We start from the raw sequence: 25,026 nt of genomic DNA on the forward strand, positions 1-25,026 counted from the left end.
TGCTGATTTTGTACGTTTGCCCACTTACAAAGAAATGATCAGTCTATCATTTTAATGGTAGGTTTATATGAACAGTGAGAGACAGAATAACAACAACAAAAATCCATAAAAACGCATGTCAAAAATTTTATAAAATGATTTCCATTTTAATGAGGGAAATAAGTATTTGACCCCTCTGCAAAACATGACTTAGTACTTGGTGGCAAAACCCTTGTTGGCAATCACAGAGGTCAGACGTTTCTTGTAGTTGGCCACCAGGTTTGCACACATCTCAGGAGGGATTTTGTCCCACTCCTCTTTGCAGATCTTCTCCAAGTCATGAAGGTTTCGAGGCTGACGTTTGGCAACTCGAACCTTCAGCTCCCTCCACAGATTTTCTATGGGATTAAGGTCTGGAGACTGGCTAGGCCACTCCAGGACCTTAATGTGCTTCTTCTTGAGCTACTCCTTTGTTGCCTTGGCCGTGTGTTTTGGGTCACTGTCATGCTGGAATACCCATCCACGACCCATTTTCAATGCCCTGGCTGAGGGAAGGAGGTTCTCACCCAAGATTTGACAGTACATGGCCCCGTAAAATGATGCGGTGAAGTTGTCCTGTCTCCTTAGCAGAAAAACACCCCCAAAGCATAATGTTTCCACCTCCATGTTTGACGGTGGAGATGGTGTTCTTGGGGACATAGGCAGCATTCCTCCTCCTCAAAACACGGCGAGTTGTTGATGCCAAAGAGCTCCATTTTGGTCTCATCTGACCACAACACTTTCACCAGTTGTCCTCTGAATCATTCAGATGTTCATTGGCAAACTTCAGACGGGCATGTATATGTATTCTTGAGCAGGGGGACCTTGCGGGCGCTGCCGGATTTCAGTCCTTCACGGCGTAGTGTGTTACCAATTGTTTTCTTGGTGTCAATGGTCCCAGCTGCCTTGAGATCATTGACAAGATCCTCCAATGTAGTTCTGGGCTGATTCCTCACCGTTCTCATGATCATTGCAACCCCACGAGGTGAGATCTTGCATGGAGCCCCAGGCCGAAGGATATTGACAGTTCTTTTGTGTTTCTTCCATTTGCGAATAATCGCACCAAATGTTGTCACCTTCTCACCAAGCTGCATGGCGATGGTCTTGTAGCCCATTCCAGCCTTGTGTAGGTCTACAATCTAGTCCCTGACATCCTTGGAGAGCTCTTTGGTCTTGGCCATGGTGGAGAGTTTGGAATCTGATTGATTGATTGCTTCTGTGGACATGTGTCTTTTTTACCGGTAACAAGCTGCGGTTAGGAGCACTCCCTTTAAGAGTGTGCTCCTAATCTCAGCTCGTTACCTGTATAAAAGACACCTGGGAGCCAGAAATCTTTCTGATTGAGAGGGGGTCAAATACTTATTTCCCTCATTAAAATGCAAATCAATTTATAACATTTTTTACATGCGTTTTTATGGATATTTTTGTTGTTATTCTGTCTCTCACTGTTCAAATAAACCTACCATTAAAATTATAGACTGATCCTTTCTTTATCAGTGGGCAAACATACAAAATCAGCAGGGGATCAAATACTTTTTTCCCCCACTGTAACTACTTCCACTTCCCTCCCTTTGTATGTTCATCATAGTCGACCTCTTCCAAGTACAGACGTCGTCGTAATATGCCATGATGAAAGAAGAACGAGAACATTTAGCAAAGCATTCTAGGAAACCATAAATTCTACATCCTTCCCTTTGTATTTTCAGTCCACAGAAATAAAGAGTTTATCATATACTCCATTTATATACTCCATCTCACCCAGAGGTCATGGCATCCCACAAAGGAATAACAAGTAGCATACCTTGGAACCTTTTCAAAATAATAATGATGCAGCCCAAAATGTAACAGCAATTTGTCAAGTCAATGTTAATATAAATGTGAAGGCCTGGGATAGAGTTTAATAATCAGAAGATGGTTGCACAGATGTGAACGTGAACTCCTATATTACCACACATATTCTTCCCTGGTACCACATTTTACAAAGGATTTTTGTGAAAAGTATTACCCAATCCTGTGTCATCATAAACACTAATCACAGATGGACACTATTCTTGACATCTGACCTTTGAAGAAGGTGGCAGCAAATCCAGCCTTGTTCACTGATCCATCAGACACAAATTTCATCCAAAGCTGGTTGGAGCTGGTCTTGATGTCGTCTGGTTTGTCATGGCCACAGAAGCGGCCCAGCAGTGGACTGCTCTCTGAGTTCCCATCTCTCACTTCCAGGTAGTCATAGGCACAGCTGTCATGCCTCTCAATCTATGGTAGAGATAAGGCAAGGAACATTGGGGAGGATGTTGACAGAGGATGCCCAACTGTCCTACAAATTCACATCTCTGCTATGTCGGTTTTAAATATGATTATTTCGACTTAGCAGTATCCTCCTGTAAGTGATAAAGAAGAAGTCTCCATCACGTCCTACATTTCCAAGTGTCTGGACTATACGATTGGCAGTAAGAGGATGTGCTGGATGGGCTGCTGTCATCCCAGATTGAATGCCGATTCTTCCTCCTGCTCAGCAGTGTCTGGGTGTCTCGTACAGGATTGAGTGAAAATTACATTCCACTTCCCTTTCCGCCTCACAGCCTTTACCTCAAATGACTGGAAGGAGAGGCCCACATGGAAATCCTGTGCTACTGTGATCTTCCACACGCACACTTTGTTGGGTCGGTAGTCGTCAGGGTAGTTGGGTGACTGGATCTGGCCATTGTCCCTGTTCACCTCTCCCCCACAGATGGCTGGTGAGAGAGGGAAGCAGAAGGAGGGGGGTATAACTTCCATGAATTCTTCCAACAACAATATCAACTTCACCCTTTTCCCCTTCTTTTGAGATCAAGAGAATATAGTGATAAGCAAGAGTTTCTGTGTATAGAGCTTACATCATTTGAATGTTTCAGAAAACAAAGGCTTTTTTCATACACTAAAAAAGGGAGAAAAAAATCTCTCTCAATATCTATCTATATATATAGTACCAGTCAAAGCTTGGACACACCTACTCATTCAAGGGTTTTTCTTTAGTTTACTATTTTCTACATTGTAGATTAATAGTGAAGGCATCAAAACTATGAAATAACACATATGGAGTCATGTAGTAACCAAAACAGTGTTAAATAAATCAAAATACAATTTAGATTTTAGATTCTACAAAGTAGAATTTGCCTTGACAGCTTTGCACACTATTGGCATTCTCTCAACCAGCTTCACCTAGAATGCTTTACCAACAGTCTTGAAGGAGTTCCCACATATGCTGAGGACTTTTTGGCAGTTTTTTCTTCACTCTGCGGTCCAACTCTTCTCAAACCATCTCATTTGGGTTGAGATCGGGTGATTGTGGAGGCCAGGTCATCTGATGCCGCACTCCATCACTCTTCATCTTGGTCAAATAGCCCTTACACAGCCTGGAGTTGTGTTTTGGGTCATTCTCCTGTTGAAAAACAAATGATAGTCTCACTAAGCTCAAACCAGATGGGAAGGCGTATCGCTGCAGAATGCTGTGGTAGCCATGCTGGTTAAGTGTGCCTTGAATTCTAAATAAATCACTGACAGTGTCACTAGCAAAGCACACCCACACCATCACACCTCCTCCTCCATGCTTCAAGGTGGGAACCACACATGCTGAGATCGTCCGTTCACCCACTCTCATCTCACAAAGAGAACAAAAAATCTCAAATGTGGACTCATCAGACCAAAGGACAGATTTCCACCGGTCTAATGTCCATTGCTCGTGTTTCTTGGCCCAAGCAATTCTCTTCTTATTATTGGTGTCCTTTAGTATTGGTTTCTTTGCAGTAATTCAACCATGAAGGCCTGATTCACACAGTCTCCTCTGAACACTTGATGTTGAGATGTGTCTGTTACTTGAACTCTGTGAAGCATTTATTTGGGCTGCAATTTCTGAGGCTGGTAACTCTAATGAACTTATCCTCTGCAGCAGAGGTAACTCTGGGTCTTCCTTTCCTGTGGCGGTCCTCATGAGAGCCAGTTTCATCATAGCGCTTGATGGTTTTTGCAACTGCACTTTAAGAAACTTTCAAAGTTCTTGAAATGTTCCACATTGACTGACCTTCATGTCTTAAAGTAATGATGGACTGTCATTTCTCTTTGCTTATTTGAGCTGTTCTTGCCATAATATGGACTTGGTCTTTTACCAAATAGTGCTATATTCTGTATACAGTGGTTCCTCCTTTAAAAGTTGTGTAATACTGCAGCACACCTTGCGGGCTACTGCAGCAGTCTGTGGCACGTTATTTAATTGTCAGCCATTTTTCTGTTAATGCAATTTAGTGCTAGTTTGACCACCAGAGTGCATCTTGGAGAAGCATTTGATAGTCTTCCATATTGGCATTACCAGAGAATTTAAAACCTTTTTTGTAATAACATAGTATATGGGATTCATTTTAATTAATTTAATTAATATTATGGTGTTTCTATTCCAAGAAAAATGTAAAACAAAACTCTCAGGGTTTCCATTAGGATGCAATGGAAAATATGGTGCTGAACAATGTGAAGGTCCGGAGTAGGCTACAGCATAAGAGGATTAGAAGACTCTACATTTTTTGCCTTCATTAGACAACTTTGTTCCAATATTTCTGTAAATCAGTGATATTTATTCCCATAGTAATTCGTTATGCCTTTACATTTGGATAATAAAGCATTTAAAGCATTTTGAAGATATAATCCACCTGCTTTTGTTTATTAGGCAACTGTGCAGTCTGACAAGTAAACATAGCCTACAATACATAATGTAGTAAACATGGGAAAGTGCCTAATTCCTTACATAAGGGAAAGCAGGCCATGTCTGTATTAGAGAATGAGGGCACGCGGGAGACCGGGATTCAATTTCCCGATGGGGAGGAAGGAGTAGGCTGTCCTTGTAAATAAGAATATGTTCTTAACTGGCTTGCCTAATTAAATAAAGGTTACACAAAGAGCATGTTCAAATTCTAGTCTAACCATTACCCAAACGGAGATTAAGTGAAAATAAAAATCTCATTGATTTATCAAGACCAGTCCCCATGCTTGTCTCAGAGCGGCGCGAAACGGTGCTAAAATAGTTGAAGGCTTTTGCTTCAAATCCTATTGCTTCTAACTTCAATATGATCTTTAAATAAATAAGACCTACACCACTTTTAACAGCACATTACTCAACACTAATGAGACTCATTTAGCCAATGGTAGGTCTACAGTATATCAACAACAACAAAAAATTCAATGACGTTGCTCTCCGCCAATAATTGCATTTTAAGGATTGGAGGATTCTAAATGAATATCTAAGGGGCTTTTATATAATTCAAAATTAATTAATAATAAAAACATTCACTTTGTTTAAAAAGTAACGATATTTTGGAGATTTCGTTTTCATTTAACCTAGAGTGAGCGAGAAAACAGCAATTCTTAAACATGGGGTGTCACGACTTCCGCCGAAGTTGGTCCCTCTCCTTGTTCGGGCGGCGTTCGGCGGTCGAAGTCACCGACCTTCTAATATTCACTGATCCTCTTTTCATTTTCCTTTGGTTTTGTCTTGTATCACACCCGTTTCCAATCCCATTCATTACATGTTGTTTATTTAACCCTCTGTTCCCACTCATTGTCCTTGTCGGTGATTGTTTGTTTGTAAGCTTTGTGCAAAATATGTTCTGGTGTGCGACGGGTTTTGTACCCATGTGTATTACTTTGTATATTTTTGGTTTTCTGAGTTTTGAGCACTTATTAAACTGCTCCGTTTTATACCAAGTTCGATCTCCTGCACCTGACTTCCCTGCCACCAGCACGCACCCCTACAGAATCACTGACCGGCGTATGGAGTCAGCAGGAGCAGATACCCCAGTTATAGGGGTGGAGGAGCACGTCCAGGAGTACGCAGCAATGCTTCACCATCTTGGCATCGCCATGGACAGCTGGGAGAGACAGGGAGTTTTTCCTGCGCCTTCTACCAGCACAACCGGGGTCTTCTCTGAGCGCCCCTTTTCCACCTGGTTCCAGTGGGATTCGTCTCTCCCTGCCCCAGGAGTACGACGGAGAGGCTGCGAACTGCCAGGGGTTCCTGCTTCAACTGGAGCTATACCTGGCCACCGTCCACCCGGCTCCATCGGGCGGAAAGAAAAGAAGGCGACTCAATTACCACCTCATTGACGGGGCGATTGTGCGATAGATCTCCTGGTAGACGCTGCACTTCCCAGGAGTCACGTGGATCCCCGCTCACAGGCGGAGACGGAGGCTATGGAAACATATGTCTCCGAATCCCTGCGTCAGGGGTACATTTGGTCCTCCACCCGCCTCCTCGAGTTTCTTTTTTGTGAAGAAGAAGGAGGGAGGTCTGCGCCCGTGTATTGACTATCGGGGTCTGAATCAGATCACTGTGAGGTATCATTACCAGCTACCGCTCATAGCCACAGCGATAGAGTCAATGCACGGGGCGCGCTTCTTCACCAAATTAGATCTCAGGAGCGCTTACAACCTGGTGCGTATCCGAGAGGGAGACGAGTGGAAGACGGCTTTCAGTACCAGCTCTGGGCACTATGAGTACCTCGTCATGCCGTACGGGTTGATGAATGCGCCATCAGTCTTCCAAGCCTTTGAAGACGAGATTTTCAGGGGCCTGCACGGGCAGGGTGAAGTGGTGTATATTGAACACATTTTGATATACTCCGCTGCACGCGCTGAGCATGTGTCCCTGGTGCGCAGAGTGCTTGGTCGCCTGTTGGAGCATGACCTGTACGTCAAGGCTGAGAAATACCTGTTCTTCCAACAGTCCGTCTCCTTCCTAGGGTATCGCATTTCCACCTCAGGGGTGGAGATGGAGTGTGACCGCATTGCAGCCGTGCGTATCACACCTGTTTCCAATCCCATTCATTACATGTTGTGTATTTAACCCTCTGCTCCCACTTATTGTCCTTGTCAGTGATTGTTTGTTTGTAAGCTTTGTGCAAGATATGTTCTGGTGTGCGACGGGTTTTGTACCCATTTGTATTATTTTGTATATTTTGGTTTTCGGAGTTTTGAGCACTTATTAAACTGCTCCATTTTATACCAAGTTCGATCTCCTGCGCCTGACTTCCCTGCCACCAGCACGCACCCCTACATGGGGTGAGACATTCTCACTAATTTGTAAATAAAGCCAGTTTGTTATTTAGAATTATTTATTTCCGGAGAAACCTAACTTGATTAATTAGCAGACATCACTTGCTTATCAACACATATATCTTAAGAATATCATGGAATATAATTTAACATTTTCGTTTCTCCAAGCTTGTCTCAGAGCAGCGCAAAACGATGCTGAAATAGACGTCCACAGCGGGAAGGCTATATATAACGATATTTTGGAGATGATTTCGTTTTCAAAAAAACGATAGTGACTATTGTAATCTGACTAAAGGTCAAAATAATTTTTATAAAAGCCAAAATATAGCCCTGCTAATAGCCATAATGTCACTGTACAACGTGACCGTGTGTTTGAAAGAGTATTTTCCAGTAAGCAACAATTTGTTTACCTTCATTAGACAACTTTGTTCCAATATTTCTGTAATTCAGTGATATTTATTCCCATAGTAATTTGTTATGGATCCATAACTAAATAAACATCAGCATTTTGAAAGAGTATTTTTATCATTATCTTATTAACGAAAGCATAAAGATGCTGATGAAGAAATACAGTACTGTACAGTATATGCCTTTACATTTGGATAATAAAGCATTTTGAAGACTTAAGCCACCTGCATTTGTTTATTAGGCTACTGTGCAGTCTGACAAGTAAACATAGCCTACACTACATAATGTAGTAAACATGGGAAAGTGTCTAATTCCTTACATAATGGAGAGTAGGCCATGTCCAGACTTTCTCGGTGACCTCAAGTACTCATTCCTCTGACCAACAAAGAACTTTGTGTCATGCAGGCCCAGGCAAGGACCAAAGCTGGAGAGACATTCAATGGCGTCATCTTCACAGACGAATCAACAGTGGCCCTTGAGCAATTTACTCCAAATTGCTACAGAAAAAAAGGAAGATCAAGCAAGCCGAGTCCCAAGCATCCGCTCAAACTCCATGTGTTGGGGGCAATTTCTCGCCAGGGATGAGACCCATATTAGATTTTTTATGGTAAGTTTGGCTATTTACAAAGCAAAAGGTACATAAAATATTGTAGCCTCCACCTCTCGGACTGTTATGTGTTCCACAATAATTCACTCTTGCCTCCTTCTTCAGGTATCATGACTCGAGATTTCTTTGAGGAAGAAATCATCAAGAGATATGCTGGACCCTATGTCAGAGGTTTTTCTGGGACCACATTGTTTCTTTCAAGGTAGGATTATAGCAATATTTTGTTACGTTTAGGCATATTTACATGTATATTTCTATTATTGTACCTAATGTTGACTGTTAGGCTAAACTTATTTTTTTCTTCTCCAAATGCAGACAATGACCCAAAACAAACTGCCATCCAGGTTTGCATTGCAAATGACGGCATAAACTGGGTCAAGACGCCAGCAGAGTAAGTAGATATTTATGTAGTAAAATAAAGGTTAAATAAAAATAAATAAATAAATAAATAAAAGACCTACAACACCTACGGTAAGCCTACAGTATATCTAATAGGTCTCCTGACTTAAACCCGATCAAACTTGTTTGGCCTCAACTGAACACATTCATCCATAACTCTGCCAAGTTGACAAGCAAAGATGAACTAGTCAAGGCCATCAAGATGTTTTGGCAAGAGAAATTGGAGATACAACAATAAAATGTAGTTTAAATAAAACATCCGCATTTGAATGTCTTTTTTCTCATTATTTTATTAACGAAAGCATAAGATGTTGATGAACAAATACTGTACTGCTGTTTTGAGTTAGAAATGTAACACTTTAGAGTACTTAAGCATCGAATACATTGCAAGTTGAGGGATTTTCACTACAGTAGCCAGGCTATAAAAAAGAATATTGTTCTGCTAATAGGAAACATTTGTATGATGGGCTACACCTGCTACAGTACTACAGTAGACTTGTGTAAAAACAAGTGTTTGAAAACCTGTTTTCAAAATGCCTCCAGTTGTCCATCACTAGTGTAAATAAAAACACAGCATCTTGTTTACAACTTGTTTACATTCTTTATTGTAACCACAATGTCACAAATAATTCGTATCTACCTTTCCAATTAGTTTGAGTTAGGGATTTACAAATGTGGACTTTTCATTATTAGTTACATTGTTTTAGTTCGAACGTGCAGACTTTTTTTCTTTAAATTATTGTTTTATGTAGGATGCTACATTTTTGACCAGTTGCAATTGTAAGTAGGCCTAATAAAAAAATCCTACTTCCATTAGGCTGTTCAGCCTCATAGCCTACCTCAGCCAGTTAAGTTATTTTATATAGGTCTAGGCTCCGAATAAATAGACTCCAATTAAGCCCTCTTGTTGTTTGTAAAGTCAAATTAAAATGAAGATTATTGTTGAAATGAATTGCTCGACTGGTGTAGGTTTTCTCCATCTGTTGGTGTGCAACACTTGCATAACAAGTTAGCAATATTTTCAGTACCAGCCACTGTTCACCTCCTACTGATTGCGCTGCGGTTCCAGCCAGTTGTTTTTTAAATTTAACCTTTATTTAACTAGGCAAGTCAGGTAAGAACAAATTCTTATTTACAATCACGGCCTACCCCGGATTTACACTGGGCCAATTGTACACCGCCCTATGGCACTCCCAATCATGGTCGGCTGTGATACAGCCTGTATTCGAACCAGGGACTGTAGTAATGCCTGTTGCACTGAGATGCAGTGCCTTAGACCGCTGCACCACTCGGGAGCCATGACCAATATATACAGTCGTGGCCAAAAGTTTTGAGAATGACACAAATATACATTTTCACAAAGTCTGCCGCCTCAGTTTGTATGATGGCAATTTGCATATACTCCAGAATGTTATGAAGAGTGATCAGATGAATTGCAATTAATTGCAAAGTCCCTCTTTGCCATGCAAATTAACTGAATCCCCAAAAAAACATTTCCTCTGCATTTCAGCCCTGCCACAAAAGGACTAGGTGACATCATGTCAGTGATTCTCTCATTAACACAGGTGTGAGTGTTGACGAAGACAAGGCTGGAGATCACTCTTTCATGCTGATTGAGTTCGAATAACAGACTGGAAGCTTCAAAAGGAGGGTGGTGCTTGGAATCATTGTTCTTCCTCTGTCAACCATGGTTACCTGCAAGGAAACACGTGCCGTCATCATTGCTTTGAACAAAAAGGGCCTCACAGACAAGGATATTTCTGCCAGTAATATTGCACCTAAATCAACCATTTATCGGATCATCAAGAACTTCAAGGAGAGCGGTTCAATTGTTGTGAAGAAGGCTTCAGGGCACCCAAGAAAGTCCAGCAAGCACCAGGACCGTCCCCTAAAGTTGATTCAGCTGCGGGATCGGGGCACCACCAGTACAGAGCTTGCTCAGGAATGGCAGCAGACAGGGGTGAGTGTATCTGCACGCACAGTGAGGCAAAGACTTTTGGAGGATGGCCTGGTGTCAAGAAGGGCAGCAAACAAGCCATTTCTCTCCAGGAAAAACATCAGGGACAGACTGGTATTCTGCAAAAGGTACAGGGATTGGACTGCTGAGGACTGGGGTAAAGTCATTTTCTCTGATGAATCCCCTTTTTGATTGTTTTGGGCATCCGGAAAAAAGCTTGTCCGGAGAAGACAAGGTGAGCGCTACCATCAGTCCTGTGTCATGCCAACAGTAAAGCATCCTGAGACCATTCATGTGTGGGTTTTCTTCTCAGCCACTGGAGTGGGCTCACTCACAATTTTGCCTAAGAACACAACCATGAATAAAGAATGGTACCAACATATCCTCCGAGAGCAACTTCTCCCAACCATCCAGGAACAGTTTGGTGACGAACAATGCCTTTTCCAGCATGATGGAGCACCTTGTCATAAGGCAAAAGTGATAACTAACTGGCTACTGGAACAAAACATTGATATTTTGGGTCAATGGCCAGGAAACTCCTCAGACCTTAATCCCATTGAGAACTTGTGGTCAATCCATTGAGAACTTGTGGTCAATCCTCAAGAGGCGGGTGGATAAACAAAAACCCACAAATTCTGACAAACTCCAAGCATTGATTATGCAAGAATGGGCTGCCATCAGTCAGGATGTGGCCCAGAAGTTAATTGACAGCATGCCAGGGCGGATTGCAGAGGTCTTGAAAAAGAAGGGTAAACACTGCAAATATTGCCTCTGCATCAACTTCATGTAATTGTCAATAAAAGCCTTTGACACTTATGAAATGCTTGTAATTATACTTCAGTATTCCATAGTAACATCTACAAAAATATCTAAAGACACTGAGGCAACAAACTTTGTTGAAATTAATATTTGTGTCATTCTCAAAACATTTGGCCACGACTGTACAGTTGAAGTCGGAAGTTTGCATACACTTAAGTTGGAGTCATTAAAACTCATTTTTCAACCACTCCACAAATTTCTTCTTAACAAACTTGAGTTTTGGCAAGTTGGTTAGGACATCTACTTTGTGCATGACAAGTAATTTTCCCAACAATTGTTTACAGACAGATTATTTCACTTATAACTCACTGTATCACAATTCCAGTAGGTCAGAAGACTACATACACTAAGTTGACTGTGACTTTAAACAGTTTGGAAAATTCCAGAAAACTATGTCATGGCTTTAGAAGCTTCCGATAGACTAATTTACATAATTTGAGTCAATTGGCGGTGTACCTGTGGATATATTTCAAGGCCTACCTTCAAACTCAGTGCCTCTTTGCTTGACATGGGGAAATCAAAAGAAATCAGTCAAGACCTCAGAAAAAAAATTGGAGTCTGGTTCATCCTTGGGAGCAATTTCCAAAACGCCTGAAGGTTCCACGTTCATCTGTACAAACAATAGTACGCAGGTATAAACACCATGGGAAAACGCAGCCGTCATACCACTCAGGAAGGAGACGCGTTCTGTCTCCTAGAGATGAACGTACTTTGGTGCAAAAAGTGCAAATCAATCCCAGAACAACATCAAAGGACCTTGTGGAGATGCTGGAGGAAACAGTTACGAAAGTATCTATATCCACAGTAAAACGAGTCATATATCGACATAACCTGAAAGGCCTCTCAGCAAAGAAGAAGCCACTGTTCCAAAACCGCCAGAAAAAAGCCAGACTACGGTTTGCAACTGCACATGGGGACAAAGATCGTACTTTTTGGAGAAATATCCTCTGGTCTGATGAAACAAAAATAGAACTGTTTGGCAATAATGACCATTGTTATGGAGGAAAAAGTGGGAAGCGTGCAAGCCAAAGAACAACATCCCAACCGTGAAGCGCGGGGGTGGCAGCATCATGTTGTGGGGGTGCTTTGCTGCAGGAGGGACTGGTGCATTTCACAAAATAGATGGCATCATGAGGCTGGAAAATTATGTGGATATATTGAAGCAACATCTCAAGACATCAGTCAGGAAGTTCAAGCTTGGTCACAAATGGGTCTTCCAAATGAACAATGACCCCAAGCATACTTCCAAAGTTGTGGCAAAATGGCGTAAGGACAACAAAGTCAAGGTATTGGAGTGGCCATCACAAAGCCCTGACCTCAATCCTATAGAAAATCTGTCGGGAGAACTGAAAAAGCGTGTGCGAGCAAGGAGGCCTACAAACCTGACTCAGTTACACCAGCTCTGTCAGGAGGAATGGGCCAAAATTCATCCAACTTATTGTGGAAAGCTTGTGGAAGTCTACCCGAAACGTTTGACCCAAGTTAAACAATTTAAAGGCAATGCTACCAAATACTAATTGAGTGTATGTAAACGAATGACCCACTGGGAATGTGATGAAAGAAATACAAGCTGAAATAAATCACTCTCTCTACTATTATTCTGACATTTCACATTCTTAAAATGAAGGGGTGATTCTAACTGACCTAAGACAGGGAATTTTTACTAGGATTAGATGTCAGGGATTGTGCAAAACTGAGTATAAAGTATTTGGCTAGGGTGTATGTAAACTTCCGACTTCAACTGTGTATATATATATATATATATATATATATATATATATATATATATATATATATATATTTTTTTTCAGAACATTAACTGTGTGTAGGTAGATACGTGTGTAGGTAGATGTGGAAAAGTAGATATGAATGACTTGTTTCAAGTTGGGGGTGGGGGTTTCACACCTAGCACAAGTTGGGGGGGGTTCACACCTAGCTCGGCTATTAGACAATTCTTCATTAAAGGTTGAATACTTTATTGTTCAGCTAATAGCCCATCCTAGAAATGTTGTTAGAAGAATTCACAGCCTGCTACGCTTGCGAAAACGAATAATAATACTTTTTCCTCTTTCCACTTGTTAAAGATTCCAATTGATAAAGTGTTTCTAGCCACAATCGGCCCCAACCCCAATTAATACATTTGGGCACAGTCGATAGCGTGCTGGACTTCGGGCTAGAATGTTGAGGATTCGAAACCTGCTTCCTGCTTGTTTCATTACATTATTATGCCGGTCTCAGAGCAAATAGCCTGGATTGTTACTCCCAGCATAGCAAGTTTGTATGAAGGTCTGGTTATTCACAGGCTAATAGTAATATGCTCTAAACCGCTCTAGTGACAAACAAACTTTGCTGCCCTGTTTTCAATCGTCACATGGCTGGGAGAACCTCCTCAGATTAATGCAGATAAAGGGAGTTAGATATGCATAGGAAGTGTAGTGTACTGTTTATTTTCTTCTGTATATATGAATTACAAATCAGCCTTTACTTAAAACCTGTTGGGGCTAGGGGGCAGTATTGAGAAATTTTGAAAAAAATATGTGTCCATTTTTAACTGCCTCCTACACCAACTCAGAAGCTAGGATATGCATATTATTAACACATTCGGATAGAAAACACTCTGAATTTTCTAAAACAGTTTGAATGGTGTCTGTAAGTATAACAAAACTCATATTGCAGGCAAAAACCTGTGAAAAATAGATCAAAAAACTATTTAGTGTCATTGTTTTATAGATACCATAGTGAGAAAGGATTCATTTCGCAACTCCTACGGCTTCCACTAGATGTCAACGATCTTTATAAAGTTGTTTGAAGCGTCTATGATAAACAGAGAGCAAATTAGAATGCAGGGAAGTTGACATGTCGTCACTTCATTTTTTTGCGCCTGCGCATAAATCTGAGAAGAGTGAGTTTGTCATAATTGTTTATCTAGACATAGGATAGGTTGTGTGAAAATATTACTGATGTTTACTGATGTTTCACGTTAAAAATGGACCAAAAGATTAATGCTAAACAACGTTTGACATGTTTGAACGAACGTAAATAGATTATTTACTAGGTTTTTTTAGCTTTTCGGCGTGATTTTTCACCCCCCCCCCACCACGTTTTGTGGGAGCATACTGAACGCTAACTACTTGGTGTTATTTGGACATAAATTATGAACTTTGTCAAAAGAAACCACATTTGTTCTGGACCTGGGATTCCTGGCAGTGCCTTCTGATGGAGATAATCAAAGGTAAGGGGATATTTACAATGTTATTATCGATATTAGATGATGCTAACTGTATAGCATAGCCTATTGTTCTTAGCATAGCACCCCGTTTATTGCAAAATGTGATTTCCCAGTAAAGTTATTTTGAGATCTGGCCATTCAGTAGCAATTACGAGATGATAATATATTATTCTTTGAATGACAATATTATAATTTACCAATGTTTTCGAATAGTAATTTTGTTATGTTCACCGGAAGCATTTCAGAGAAGAAAAAAATCTGAATTTCACGCTACTGTAAAATGCTGTTTTTGGATATAAATATGAACTTGATGGAACAAAAAATGCATGTATTGTATAACATAATGTCCTAGGAGTGTCATCTGATGGAGATTGTCAAAGGTTGGTGCATAATTTTAGCTGGTTTCTGCTTTTGGTGACGCCTGACCTTGAATTGAAACTGGATGTTTGTACTTTTGTGGCTATGTACTGTCCTAACATAATCTAACTTTATGCTTTTGCCGTAAAGCCTCTTTGAAAATCGAACAATGTGGTTAGATTAAGGAGATGTTTATCTTTTAAATTGTGTAAAATAGTTGATTGTTTGAGAAATTGAAATTATTAGATTTTTGATGTTTTGAATTTCCAGCCTTGTTAGCAATCCCGTCTCGGGGTTCATTGCTAACCTGTAGCCTCAACAGGTTAAATCATATTTCTAGTATATTGCATAGTTACAATGTGTAATCATTGATGTCCCAGGAGCGGCAGTGGTAAACACCGTTGAAGTGTATAATTGTAATACATACATACAGACACAGCATCATTCAAAGAATGAATTTTGATACACCTGGTATTGGATATAACTGAAAAAATACTTGCTAAATAGCGATTTTCGTAAATTAACTTTATGACTAAAAAATATGCACAATCGTTTGTCTCTACATTAACATATTCCTCTCAATTATACATTCTTTGCTTGACTCGTTATAATTACTTACATTTGCTTCCACCGTCATTTTTTTGTCAGACACCTTTGTTGAAGAAAGTCACCAGCGACGGGTGGCATAACGTCAAATTCATCATTGGAACCACTCCAAATGATTGGTCATATAAAAACTTTGGGACCCAAATGATTAATGTGTGCTCTAACTCCCCCCTGCGGTGGTCTGGAGCAATGAATCTGATGCTGGGTACCTCAAAGTCCCGCGGTGTAAGCTCACAACTGATTGGCTCAAACGCATTAAGAAGGAAATAAATTCCACAAATTAACTTTTAACAAGGCATACCTGTTAATTGAAATGGATTCCAGGTAACTACCCCATGAAGCTGGTTGAGAGAATGCAAAGCTGTCATCCAGGTAAAGGGTGGCTACTTTGAAGAATCTCAAATATATAACACTTTTTTGGTTACTACGTGATTCCATATGTGTTATTTCATAGTTTTGATGTCTTCACTATTAATCTACAATGTAGAAAATAATAAAAATAAAGAAAAACCCTTGAACGAGTAGATGTGTCCAAACTTTTGACTGGTACTGTATATAAACAAAATATAAACAATATGGACTATGGTCAAACTGCTGATGTTACCTTCATACACGGCTGAGAAGCCCTTGCCCACCCAGTTGCTGCTGCTCCTGAACTCTATCCATAGCCGACTATCCGTGGAAACGATAGGGCCAGGTAGACTGTCCCCACAGTAACGGCCTGATGCAAAAGATAAAACAAAAACACCAGAACAACTCCAGGGTAATGACTAATAACAACACCGAGGCAGGCAGCTCTTGGGCCAGGATTCATTCCAATCTGAGTTAGATACACCTTATTGTGCGATTTACATTTAAAGGTAATTTCCGATTGTGCTGACATGTGCAAAGTTTACTGTGAATGCGGTCTCCGTGAATGAGGGAACACTGCCTTTAAAAGGTGCATAGCTGAAAAGGGGCGATTGGATTGAATCCGAGGCATAGTTTATCACTATTACACAGACAGCTGCCGATGTCTGATCTTTATGCATCAGTCTATTATTCTGAACATATTGTACATTCCAACCATTCTAACATTTTTCTGCTCTAGGATTTAAAAATCTCAGGTGAACATTAACTTGATTGGATGTTTCCTGAAATAGTTATTGGCAGATGTAGATAGCAGACCTCTCTGGAGAGTTCTCTATGGATGGGTTCTACTCTAAACCTTTTTCCAAGTAAAGACCTTTCAGAGGGGCTTTTCTCCCGAACCCGTCTCGGACCTCCACATGGTCATACCAGCACAAGTGACTCCTGTAGAGGTCCATGGCAGTAATGTTCAGAATTATCTGTGTGTGAGAGAGACAGAGACAGGCAGACAGACAGACAGACACGCAGACAGACACAGACACGCAGACAGACAGACAGAAATGAAGATAGGGAGAGATAAAAGAAAGGAAGGAGTAGAGTTTGTTAAGGGTAGCACATAAAGGTAAGAGGAAGTCAAGCGTTTCTTCTCAAGTGATCGATAGAGCAGCGGATTTAAATTCAGGTTGAGTTGTCAGGCAATGTGGCCAATGCACCTCACTTGAATCAAACCAGAACTATCCTCCTCTTTGTTATAGGATACCGTATATTTGTTGTCAAGTGAACTGATTAGGGGTTGCAAAGTTTACCAGTAAACTAGCAGAATCTTGGTATCTTTCAAGGAGTTTATGTAATCTATCACAATATATCTAATGGCCCTTTTGGGTACATCAGATTAGGTGTCTGTAATAATCTCTGGCCCTCTGTGTGGCTTTATCACATAAAATATTTAAAATAATTAAATAAGATAATTAAAAAAAAATGTAATAGAATGACAACGCTGTAAAACATTGTCCTAAATACAAACCAGCAATTTTGTGAATATCATTGGTGTTTAATATGAGGGTTTCAGCATGAAATATAATTTTAATTTTAATTTACACATTTTGATTTATTTTACTATGTCAATATGTATTTGTTGTCAATGTGTTGGTGTCAAACTGGTGTCGTTTGTGAAAAAAGTCAATTGTTGGAAGAGTTGCAGAGATAATTGAAAATAATGCCATTGTTGATTAAATGCTTTTTTCATTAATTAGCCTATTTTCTTTTCAACCATATGGTCTATCTACTAAAAACTCATGGACAAAATGTGACTCTTTTCAGGAAACTAGGTGTATGTCGCACATCACTACTTCACAGGAGCGGCATTTGAACGTAAACATAATTTTTTTTATCAAAATGCGTTTTTTTTTGGCAGAAATGCCTTCTGAAACGTGAACTTCATGTGCCTTAATAACAAACTTGTATTCCATCCATAAATACAAATAAAATCGTTAAATTAAGAGTCTAGATTGTTCAGCCACGGAAAAAGACAGGAACATTCACGCTAGCCATGATTGACTGAGATAATGGATGGGCTGGACATGCCGGGAGATGTTTGGATTGGTTTTCCATTTAGCATGCTTCCGTCTATAATGTGAGCTGTTCAGTATGTGTTGACAGTCCTTTCTACCTCACCGTTTTTGAAAGATATAACATTAGCCATCGAGAAATACAAAAGTTTTGCTACTTTTGTCAACAACATTGAAGCCCTGAATTTAGCAGGTGTTATCGACAGATCAGTTGGAAAATGTGATGGGCTACTTTCTGCACATGCCACGTAGTTAAATGGTTCCAGTCTGCCATGAAGCATTCACCCATGTATACGGGTAAGAGTCTAGCTACATTTTCAGATATAAGTTTCTAATTTTGTCAATAAGTCATTTTTATTGCAAGTTAAAGAATACTGTTAGTTAGCTAGCAAATATTAGCTTGCTGGCTCAATAGCTAACGTTACGTGTATGATCTGTGTAGTAATATTATTCGAATCAGAAAACCATTTGCATTGCTAGTTATAGCTTAATATTAGCTAGCTAACACTGAACCTAGTTTGTTAGCTTCAGCTACCAACAGATTCATACTACAGCTAATGACAATGTTTATATTGGTAGTAGTATGCGTTGGGATTATGCCGGTTCATTGTTTAGCTAGTTAGCTACATGTCTAAACAAAAGACTCCATTTTGGCCGGATTATTACATGATCCATCAAATTAGCCAGGTATTTTTATCTAGACACTTTCTGTTTTTGATATTGCTGCTATGCAAGTAACTATTTCACTGTACCATTTACACCTTCTGTACTGTATCCTGTGCATGTGACAAAGAAACTTAGATTTGATTTGATATAGCATGTGTTTACCACATAGCCTCACATGTGAATCCTTAAAAAGATGGGTGGGGTTAAGGCTTAAGAGGGTGTGAACGATGATGAATAGGTGTAGACAAAAAAGAGTTCTCCAGTAGGTGTACCAAAACATTCAAGGCCATTTTCTCAAAAGTGGGGTTACAAGTTTATCAACTTTCAAAGCAGAATTACATTCCCATTGTTCCTCAACTGCAGTGTATGATATACTATTTTATAACTCTGAGTCTCTACTTTCCAACACAATTTCTAATTTTGCTGCATAAGACTGAATCGAGGCAGTCGGTCACATACAGTGCATTCGGAAAGTATTCAGACCCCTTGACTTTTTCCACTTTTTGTTACGTTACAGCCTTATTCTAAAATGTATTAACCTGTTGGGGCTAGGGGGCAGTATTTGCACGGCCGGATAAAAAAACGTACCCGATTTAATCTGGTTACTACTCCTGCCCAGTAACTAGAATATGCATATAATTAGTAGATTTGGATAGAAAACACTCTAAAGTTTCTAAAACTGTTTGAATGGTGTCTGTGAGTATAACAGAACTCATATGGCAGGCCAAAACCTGAGAAGATTCTATGCAGGAAGTGGAAATCTGATTTGTGGAATCACCTTCAACACTTTGCCTATGAAACACACCGTGAGTTAGGATTCATTTAGCACTTTTTAAGGCTTCCACTAGATGTCAACAGTCTTTACAGTGGTTTGATTCTTCTCCGGTAAAAACTGACCGAACGAGAGGCCTGGAAAGTTGGTCATAGAGGGAGGGCCATTACTACTATGACGCGGGCGCCCATGGGTACCCTTTCGTTCCGAAACGTTTAGTAAGACAATGCAATCGTCCGTCTTGAATATTATTGAAGCTCTGATTGAAAAAGGCCCTAACGATTTATATTATACAACGTTTGACATGTTTGAACGAACGTAAATATATATATTTTTTCACATTCATGGCGACAAGTCCCGTGCGCTTCAGTACATTATGAGTAGCCTTCGGAACGCGCTAACAAGAAGGAGCTATTGGGACATAAATTATTAACTTTTTCGAACAAAACTACATTTGTTGTGGACCTGGGATGCCTGGAAGTGCCTTCTGATGAAGATAATCAAAGTTAAGGGAATATTTACAATAGTATATTTGATTTTAGATGGTTCCAAGATGGCGCTAACCTGTATCGCCTAGCCTATTTTTCTGAGCATAGCACCTCGTTTATTGCAAAGTGTGATTTCCCAGTAAAGTTATTTTTAAATCTGGCAATGCGGTTGCATTCACGAGATGTTAATCTATAATTCTTTGAATGACAATATTACATTTTAACAATGTTTTCGAATAGTAATTTTGTAAATTGTAGCGCTGATCCACCGGAAGCATTTGAGGGATAATATTTTCTGAACGTCACATGCCGATGTAAAATGCTGTTTTTATATATAAATATGAACTTTATCGAACAAAAAATGCATGTATTGTGTAACATGATGTCCTAGGAGTGTCATCTGATGAAGATTGTCAAAGGTTAGTGCTGCATTTAGCTGTGTTTTGGGTATTTGTGATGCATGCTAGTTGCTTTGAAAATGGCAGTGTGATTATTTTGGGCTGGGTACTCTCCTAACATAATCTAATGTTTTGCTTTTGCTGTAAAGCCTTTTTGAAATCGGACAACGTGGTTCGATTCAGGAGAGGTGTATCTATAAAATGGTGTAAAATAGTCATATGTTTGAGAAATTGAAGTTATAGCATTTATGAGGTATTTGTATTTCGCGCAACGCGATTCCACTGGCTGTTGACTAGGGTGGGACGCAAGCGTCCCAGGTTCCCAGACAGGTTAAATAATTAAAATCCTCAATATACACACATCCTCTTTCCATTGATCATCCTTGAGATGTTACTACAGCTTGATTGGAGTCCACCTGTGGTATATTCAATTGATTCGACATGATTTCAAAAGGCACACACCTATCTACCTAAGAAAAAATGAAAAAGTACATTACAATGATTTATTTTACGGGGACTGAATGCTGAGTTAAGGCTCCCAGGCATGGAAGGACAAATCAGATACAAATTCAATTAGCACTAAGGTGCGAAGTAAACGGTGTCGAGGCCTTTGGGCCCAACAAGTAGCAGGATTATTTGAAGCATCCCCTGAAGCCCCCTCCTGCTGTTCAAAGACCATTCACTGGCATTTTCTACAAGAAATCTGCCTCCAGAAATAAAAGCTTCTCCCAAGTGGGTGTGACACCTGCTCCCGTTGCCTGCTGCACTGCTGCTTGGATTCCACCTGGCGATCTGTTCACCGTCTGCCCTGGCCTGTCTCCCCCTGTCTGGTACAGGTACCCCCTCCACACTCATCCCTTTCTCCCGAGCTTTCGCTCGCCTCCAGCACTCACGCACTGTTGGGGTGAGTGACTCTGAACTTACAATGGCTAGCCCCAAGTCATTATATAATTTAAAAAATTATTGTGCATTTTGCTATTTGCCTCATGACTCCTGCATACTTTGTTGACTACAAACTTTCCATACCCAACCGTGGGACAGACTATGTTTGTTCCCACACTCGGGACTCTTTTTTGTGACATTATATGCTAGCTTGAAAAATGGGTGTCTGATTATTTCTGGCTGGGTACTCTGCTGACATAATCTAATGTTTTGCTTTCGTTGTAAAGCCTTTTTGAAATCGGACAGTGTGGTTAGATTAACGAAAGTCTTTAAAATGCTGTAAAATAGTCATATGTTTGAAAAATTGAAGTTTTCGGATTTTAGAGGAATTTGTATTTCGCGCCACGCCCATCATTGGATATTGGAGCAGGTGCTAGCGGAACGCCTAGATGTAAGAGGTTAACCTGTTAGGGCTAGGGGGCAGTATTTACACGGCCAGATAAAAAACGTGCCCGATTTAATCTGGTTATTACTACTGCCCAGAAACTAGAATATGCATATAATTATTGGCTTTGGATAGAAAACACCTTAAAGTTTCTAAAACTGTTTGAATGGTGTCTGTGAGTATAACAGAACTCATATGGCAGGCAAAAACCTGAGAAGATTTTGTACAGGAAGTGCCCTCTCTGACCATTCCTTGAGCTTCTTGACTCTTTTTATTGAAAACTTAGGATCTTTGCTGTAACGTGACACTTCCTACGGCTCCCATAGGCTCTCAGAACCCGGGAAAAAGCTGAATGATGTCGAGGCAGCCCCTGGCTGAAAAACGTTAGCGCGTTTGGATAGTGGTCGGTCAGAGTACTATGAGACTGAGGCGCGTGCACGAGGCGACCCCATGTTTTTATTTTCTCTCTCTTTGTACTAAAACACAGATTCCCGGTCGGAATATTATCGCTTTTTTACGAGAAAAATGGCATAAAAATTGATTTTAAACAGCGGTTGACATGCTTCGAAGTACGGTAATGGAATATTTAGAATTTTTTTGTCACGAAACGCGTCAGGCGCGTCACCCTTCTTTACCCTTTCGGATAGTGTCTTGAACGCACGAACAAAACGCCGCTATTTGGATATAACTATGGATTATTTTGAACCAAACCAACATTTGTTATTGAAGTAGAAGTCCTGGGAGTGCATTCTGACGAAGAACTGCAAAGGTAATAACATTTTTCTTATAGTAAATCTGACTTTGGTGAGGGCTAAACTTGGTGGGTGTCTAAATAGCTAGCCCTGTGATGCCGGGCTATCTACTTAGAATATTGCAAAATGTGCTTTCACCGAAAAGCTATTTTAAAATCGGACATAGCGAGTGCATAGAGGAGTTCTGTATCTATAATTCATAAAATAATTGTTATGTTTTTTGTGAACGTTTATCGTGAGTATGCTAGTTCTGAACGTCACATGCTAATGTAAAAAGCTGTTTTTTGATATAAATATGAACTTGATTGAACAAAACATGCATGTATTGTATAACATAATGTCCTAAGATTGTCATCTGATGAAGATCATCAAAGGTTAGTGCTGCATTTAGCTGTGGTTTTGTGACATTATATGCTAGCTTGAAAAATGGGTGTCTGATTATTTCTGGCTGGGTACTCTGCTGACATAATCTAATGTTTTGCTTTTGTTGTAAAGCCTTTTTGAAATCGGACAGTGTGGTTAGATTAACGAGAGTCTTGTCTTTAAAATGGTGTAAAATAGTCATATGTTTGAGAAATTGAAGTAATAGCATTTCTAAGGTATTTGAATAACGCGCCACGGGATTCCACTGGCCCTAGAGAAGTTAAATGTTGATGATGTGGTTGTTACTGACAAGAAGCACATGGCTGAGCTCTTTATTCACTACTTCATTAAGTCAGGATGCCTCCTTGCCTGTCCAACATTTCCTCATCTCCCACCCCTTCTAATGTGACTATCCCCGATGTTTCTCCCTCTTTTTCCCCTGCCCCGCTAAAAAGTTTCTCCCTGCAGGCAGTGACTGAGTCCGAGGTGCTAAAGGAGCTCCTTAAACTTGACCCCAAAAAACCATCTGGGTCAGATGGGCTTATTTTTATTTTGCCCTGTTTATCAAAAGTGTTGGAAAAACTTGTCAATAATCAACTGGCTGGCTTTCTTGATGTCTATAGTATTCTCTCGTGTATGCAGTCTGGTTTTTGCTCAGGTTACAGATGTGTCACTGCAACCTTAAAGGTCCTCAATGATGTCACCATTGCCCTTGATTCTAAGCAATATCGTGCTGCTATTTTTATTGACTTGGCCAAAGCTTTTGACACGGTAGACCATTCCATTCTTGTGGGTCGGCTAAGGAGTATTGGTATCTCTGAGAGGTCTTTGGGCTGGTTTGCTAACTACCTCTCTCAAAGAGTGCAGAGTGCAGTCTGTCCCTGATGTTTTTCCTGGAGAGAAGTGGCTTGTTTGCTGCCCTTCTTGACACCAGGCCATCCTCCAAAAGTCTTTGCCTCACTGTGCGTGCAGATGCACTCACACCTGTCTGCTGCCATTCCTGAGCAAGCTCTGTACTGGTGGTGCCCCGATCCCGCAGCTGAATCAACTTTAGGGGACGGTCCTGGTGCTTGCTGGACTTTCTTGGGCACCCTGAAGCCTTCTTTACAACAATTGAACCACTCTCCTTGAAGTTCTTGATGATCCGATAAATGGTTGATTTAGGTGCAATCTTACTGGCAGAAATATCCGTGCCTGTGAAGCCCTTTTTGTGCAAAGCAATGATGACGGCACGTGTTTCCTTGCAGGTAACCATGGCTGACAGAGGAAGAACAATGATTCCAAGCACCACCCTCCTTTTGAAGCTTCCAGTCTGTTACTCGAACTCAATCAACATGACAGAGTGATCTCCAGCATTGTCAACACTCACACCTGTGTTAACGAGAGAATCACTGACATGATGTCAGCTGGTCCTTTTGTGGCAGGGCTGAAATGCAGTGGAAATGTTTTTTGGGATTCAGTACATTTGCATGTGAAAGAGGGACTTTGCAATTAATTGCAATTCATCTGATCACTCTTCATAACATTCTGGACTACATACAAATTGCCATCATACAAACTGAGGCAGCAGAATTTGTGAAAATTAATATTTGTGTAATATTTAATGTAATATTTGCATTCTCAAACCTTTTGGCCACGACTGTATAAAGTCAGAAAATCTGCTGTCTCAGCCACTGTCTGTCACCAAGGGAGTACCCCAAGGCTCGATCCTAGGCCCCACGCACTTCTCAATTTACATCAACAACATAGATCAGGCAGTAGGAATCTCTCTCATCCATTTATATGCAGATGATACAGTCTTATACTCAGCTGGCCCTTCCCCGGATTTTGTGTTAAATGCTCTACAACAAAGCTTTCTTAGTGTCCAACAAGCTTTCTCTACCCTTAACCTTGTCCTGAACACCTCAAAAACAAAGGTCATGTGGTTTGGTAAGGAGAATGCCCTTCTCCCCACAGGTGTGATTTCTACCTCCTGAGGGTTTAGAGCTTGAGGTAGTTACCTCATACAAGTACTTAGGAGTATGGCTAGACGGTGCACTGTCCTTCTCTCAGCACATATCAAAGCTGTAGAATAAAGTTAAATCTAGACTTGGTTTCCTCTATCGTAATCACTCCTCTTTCACCCCAGCTGCCAAAAACTAACCCTGATTCAGATAACCATCCTACCCATGATAGATTACTGAGACACGATTTATATTTCGGCATGTAAGGGTGCTCCCGAGCGGCTAGATGTTCTTTACCAATCGGCCATCAGTTTTGCCACCAATACTCCTTATAGGACACAGCACTGCACTCTATACTCCTCTGTAAACTGGTTATCTCTGTATACCCGTCACAAGACCCACTGGTTGATGCTTATTTAT

The 25,026-nt window shown here is 40.5% G+C and overlaps 1 protein-coding gene across 2 annotated transcripts in view; it reads right to left on the reverse strand.

The window, feature by feature from the left end:
* bmp1 (Bone morphogenetic protein 1) overlaps positions 1-25,026 on the reverse strand; it is a 58,406-nt gene that overhangs the window by 13,669 nt on the left and 19,711 nt on the right. For both annotated transcript variants that reach the window (XM_014138167.1, NM_001173597.1), the window contains exons 9-12: positions 16,706-16,808; positions 16,085-16,201; positions 2,611-2,756; positions 2,082-2,277 (exon numbers count right to left, since the gene is read on the reverse strand). In XM_014138167.1, the coding sequence (XP_013993642.1) occupies positions 2,082-2,277; positions 2,611-2,756; positions 16,085-16,201; positions 16,706-16,808 (562 nt within the window). The remainder of the gene's footprint in view (positions 1-2,081; positions 2,278-2,610; positions 2,757-16,084; positions 16,202-16,705; positions 16,809-25,026) is intronic.

This window comes from Salmo salar, chromosome ssa13 (genome assembly GCF_905237065.1).
Source record: "Salmo salar chromosome ssa13, Ssal_v3.1, whole genome shotgun sequence".
Classification (NCBI taxonomy): domain Eukaryota; kingdom Metazoa; phylum Chordata; class Actinopteri; order Salmoniformes; family Salmonidae; genus Salmo; species Salmo salar.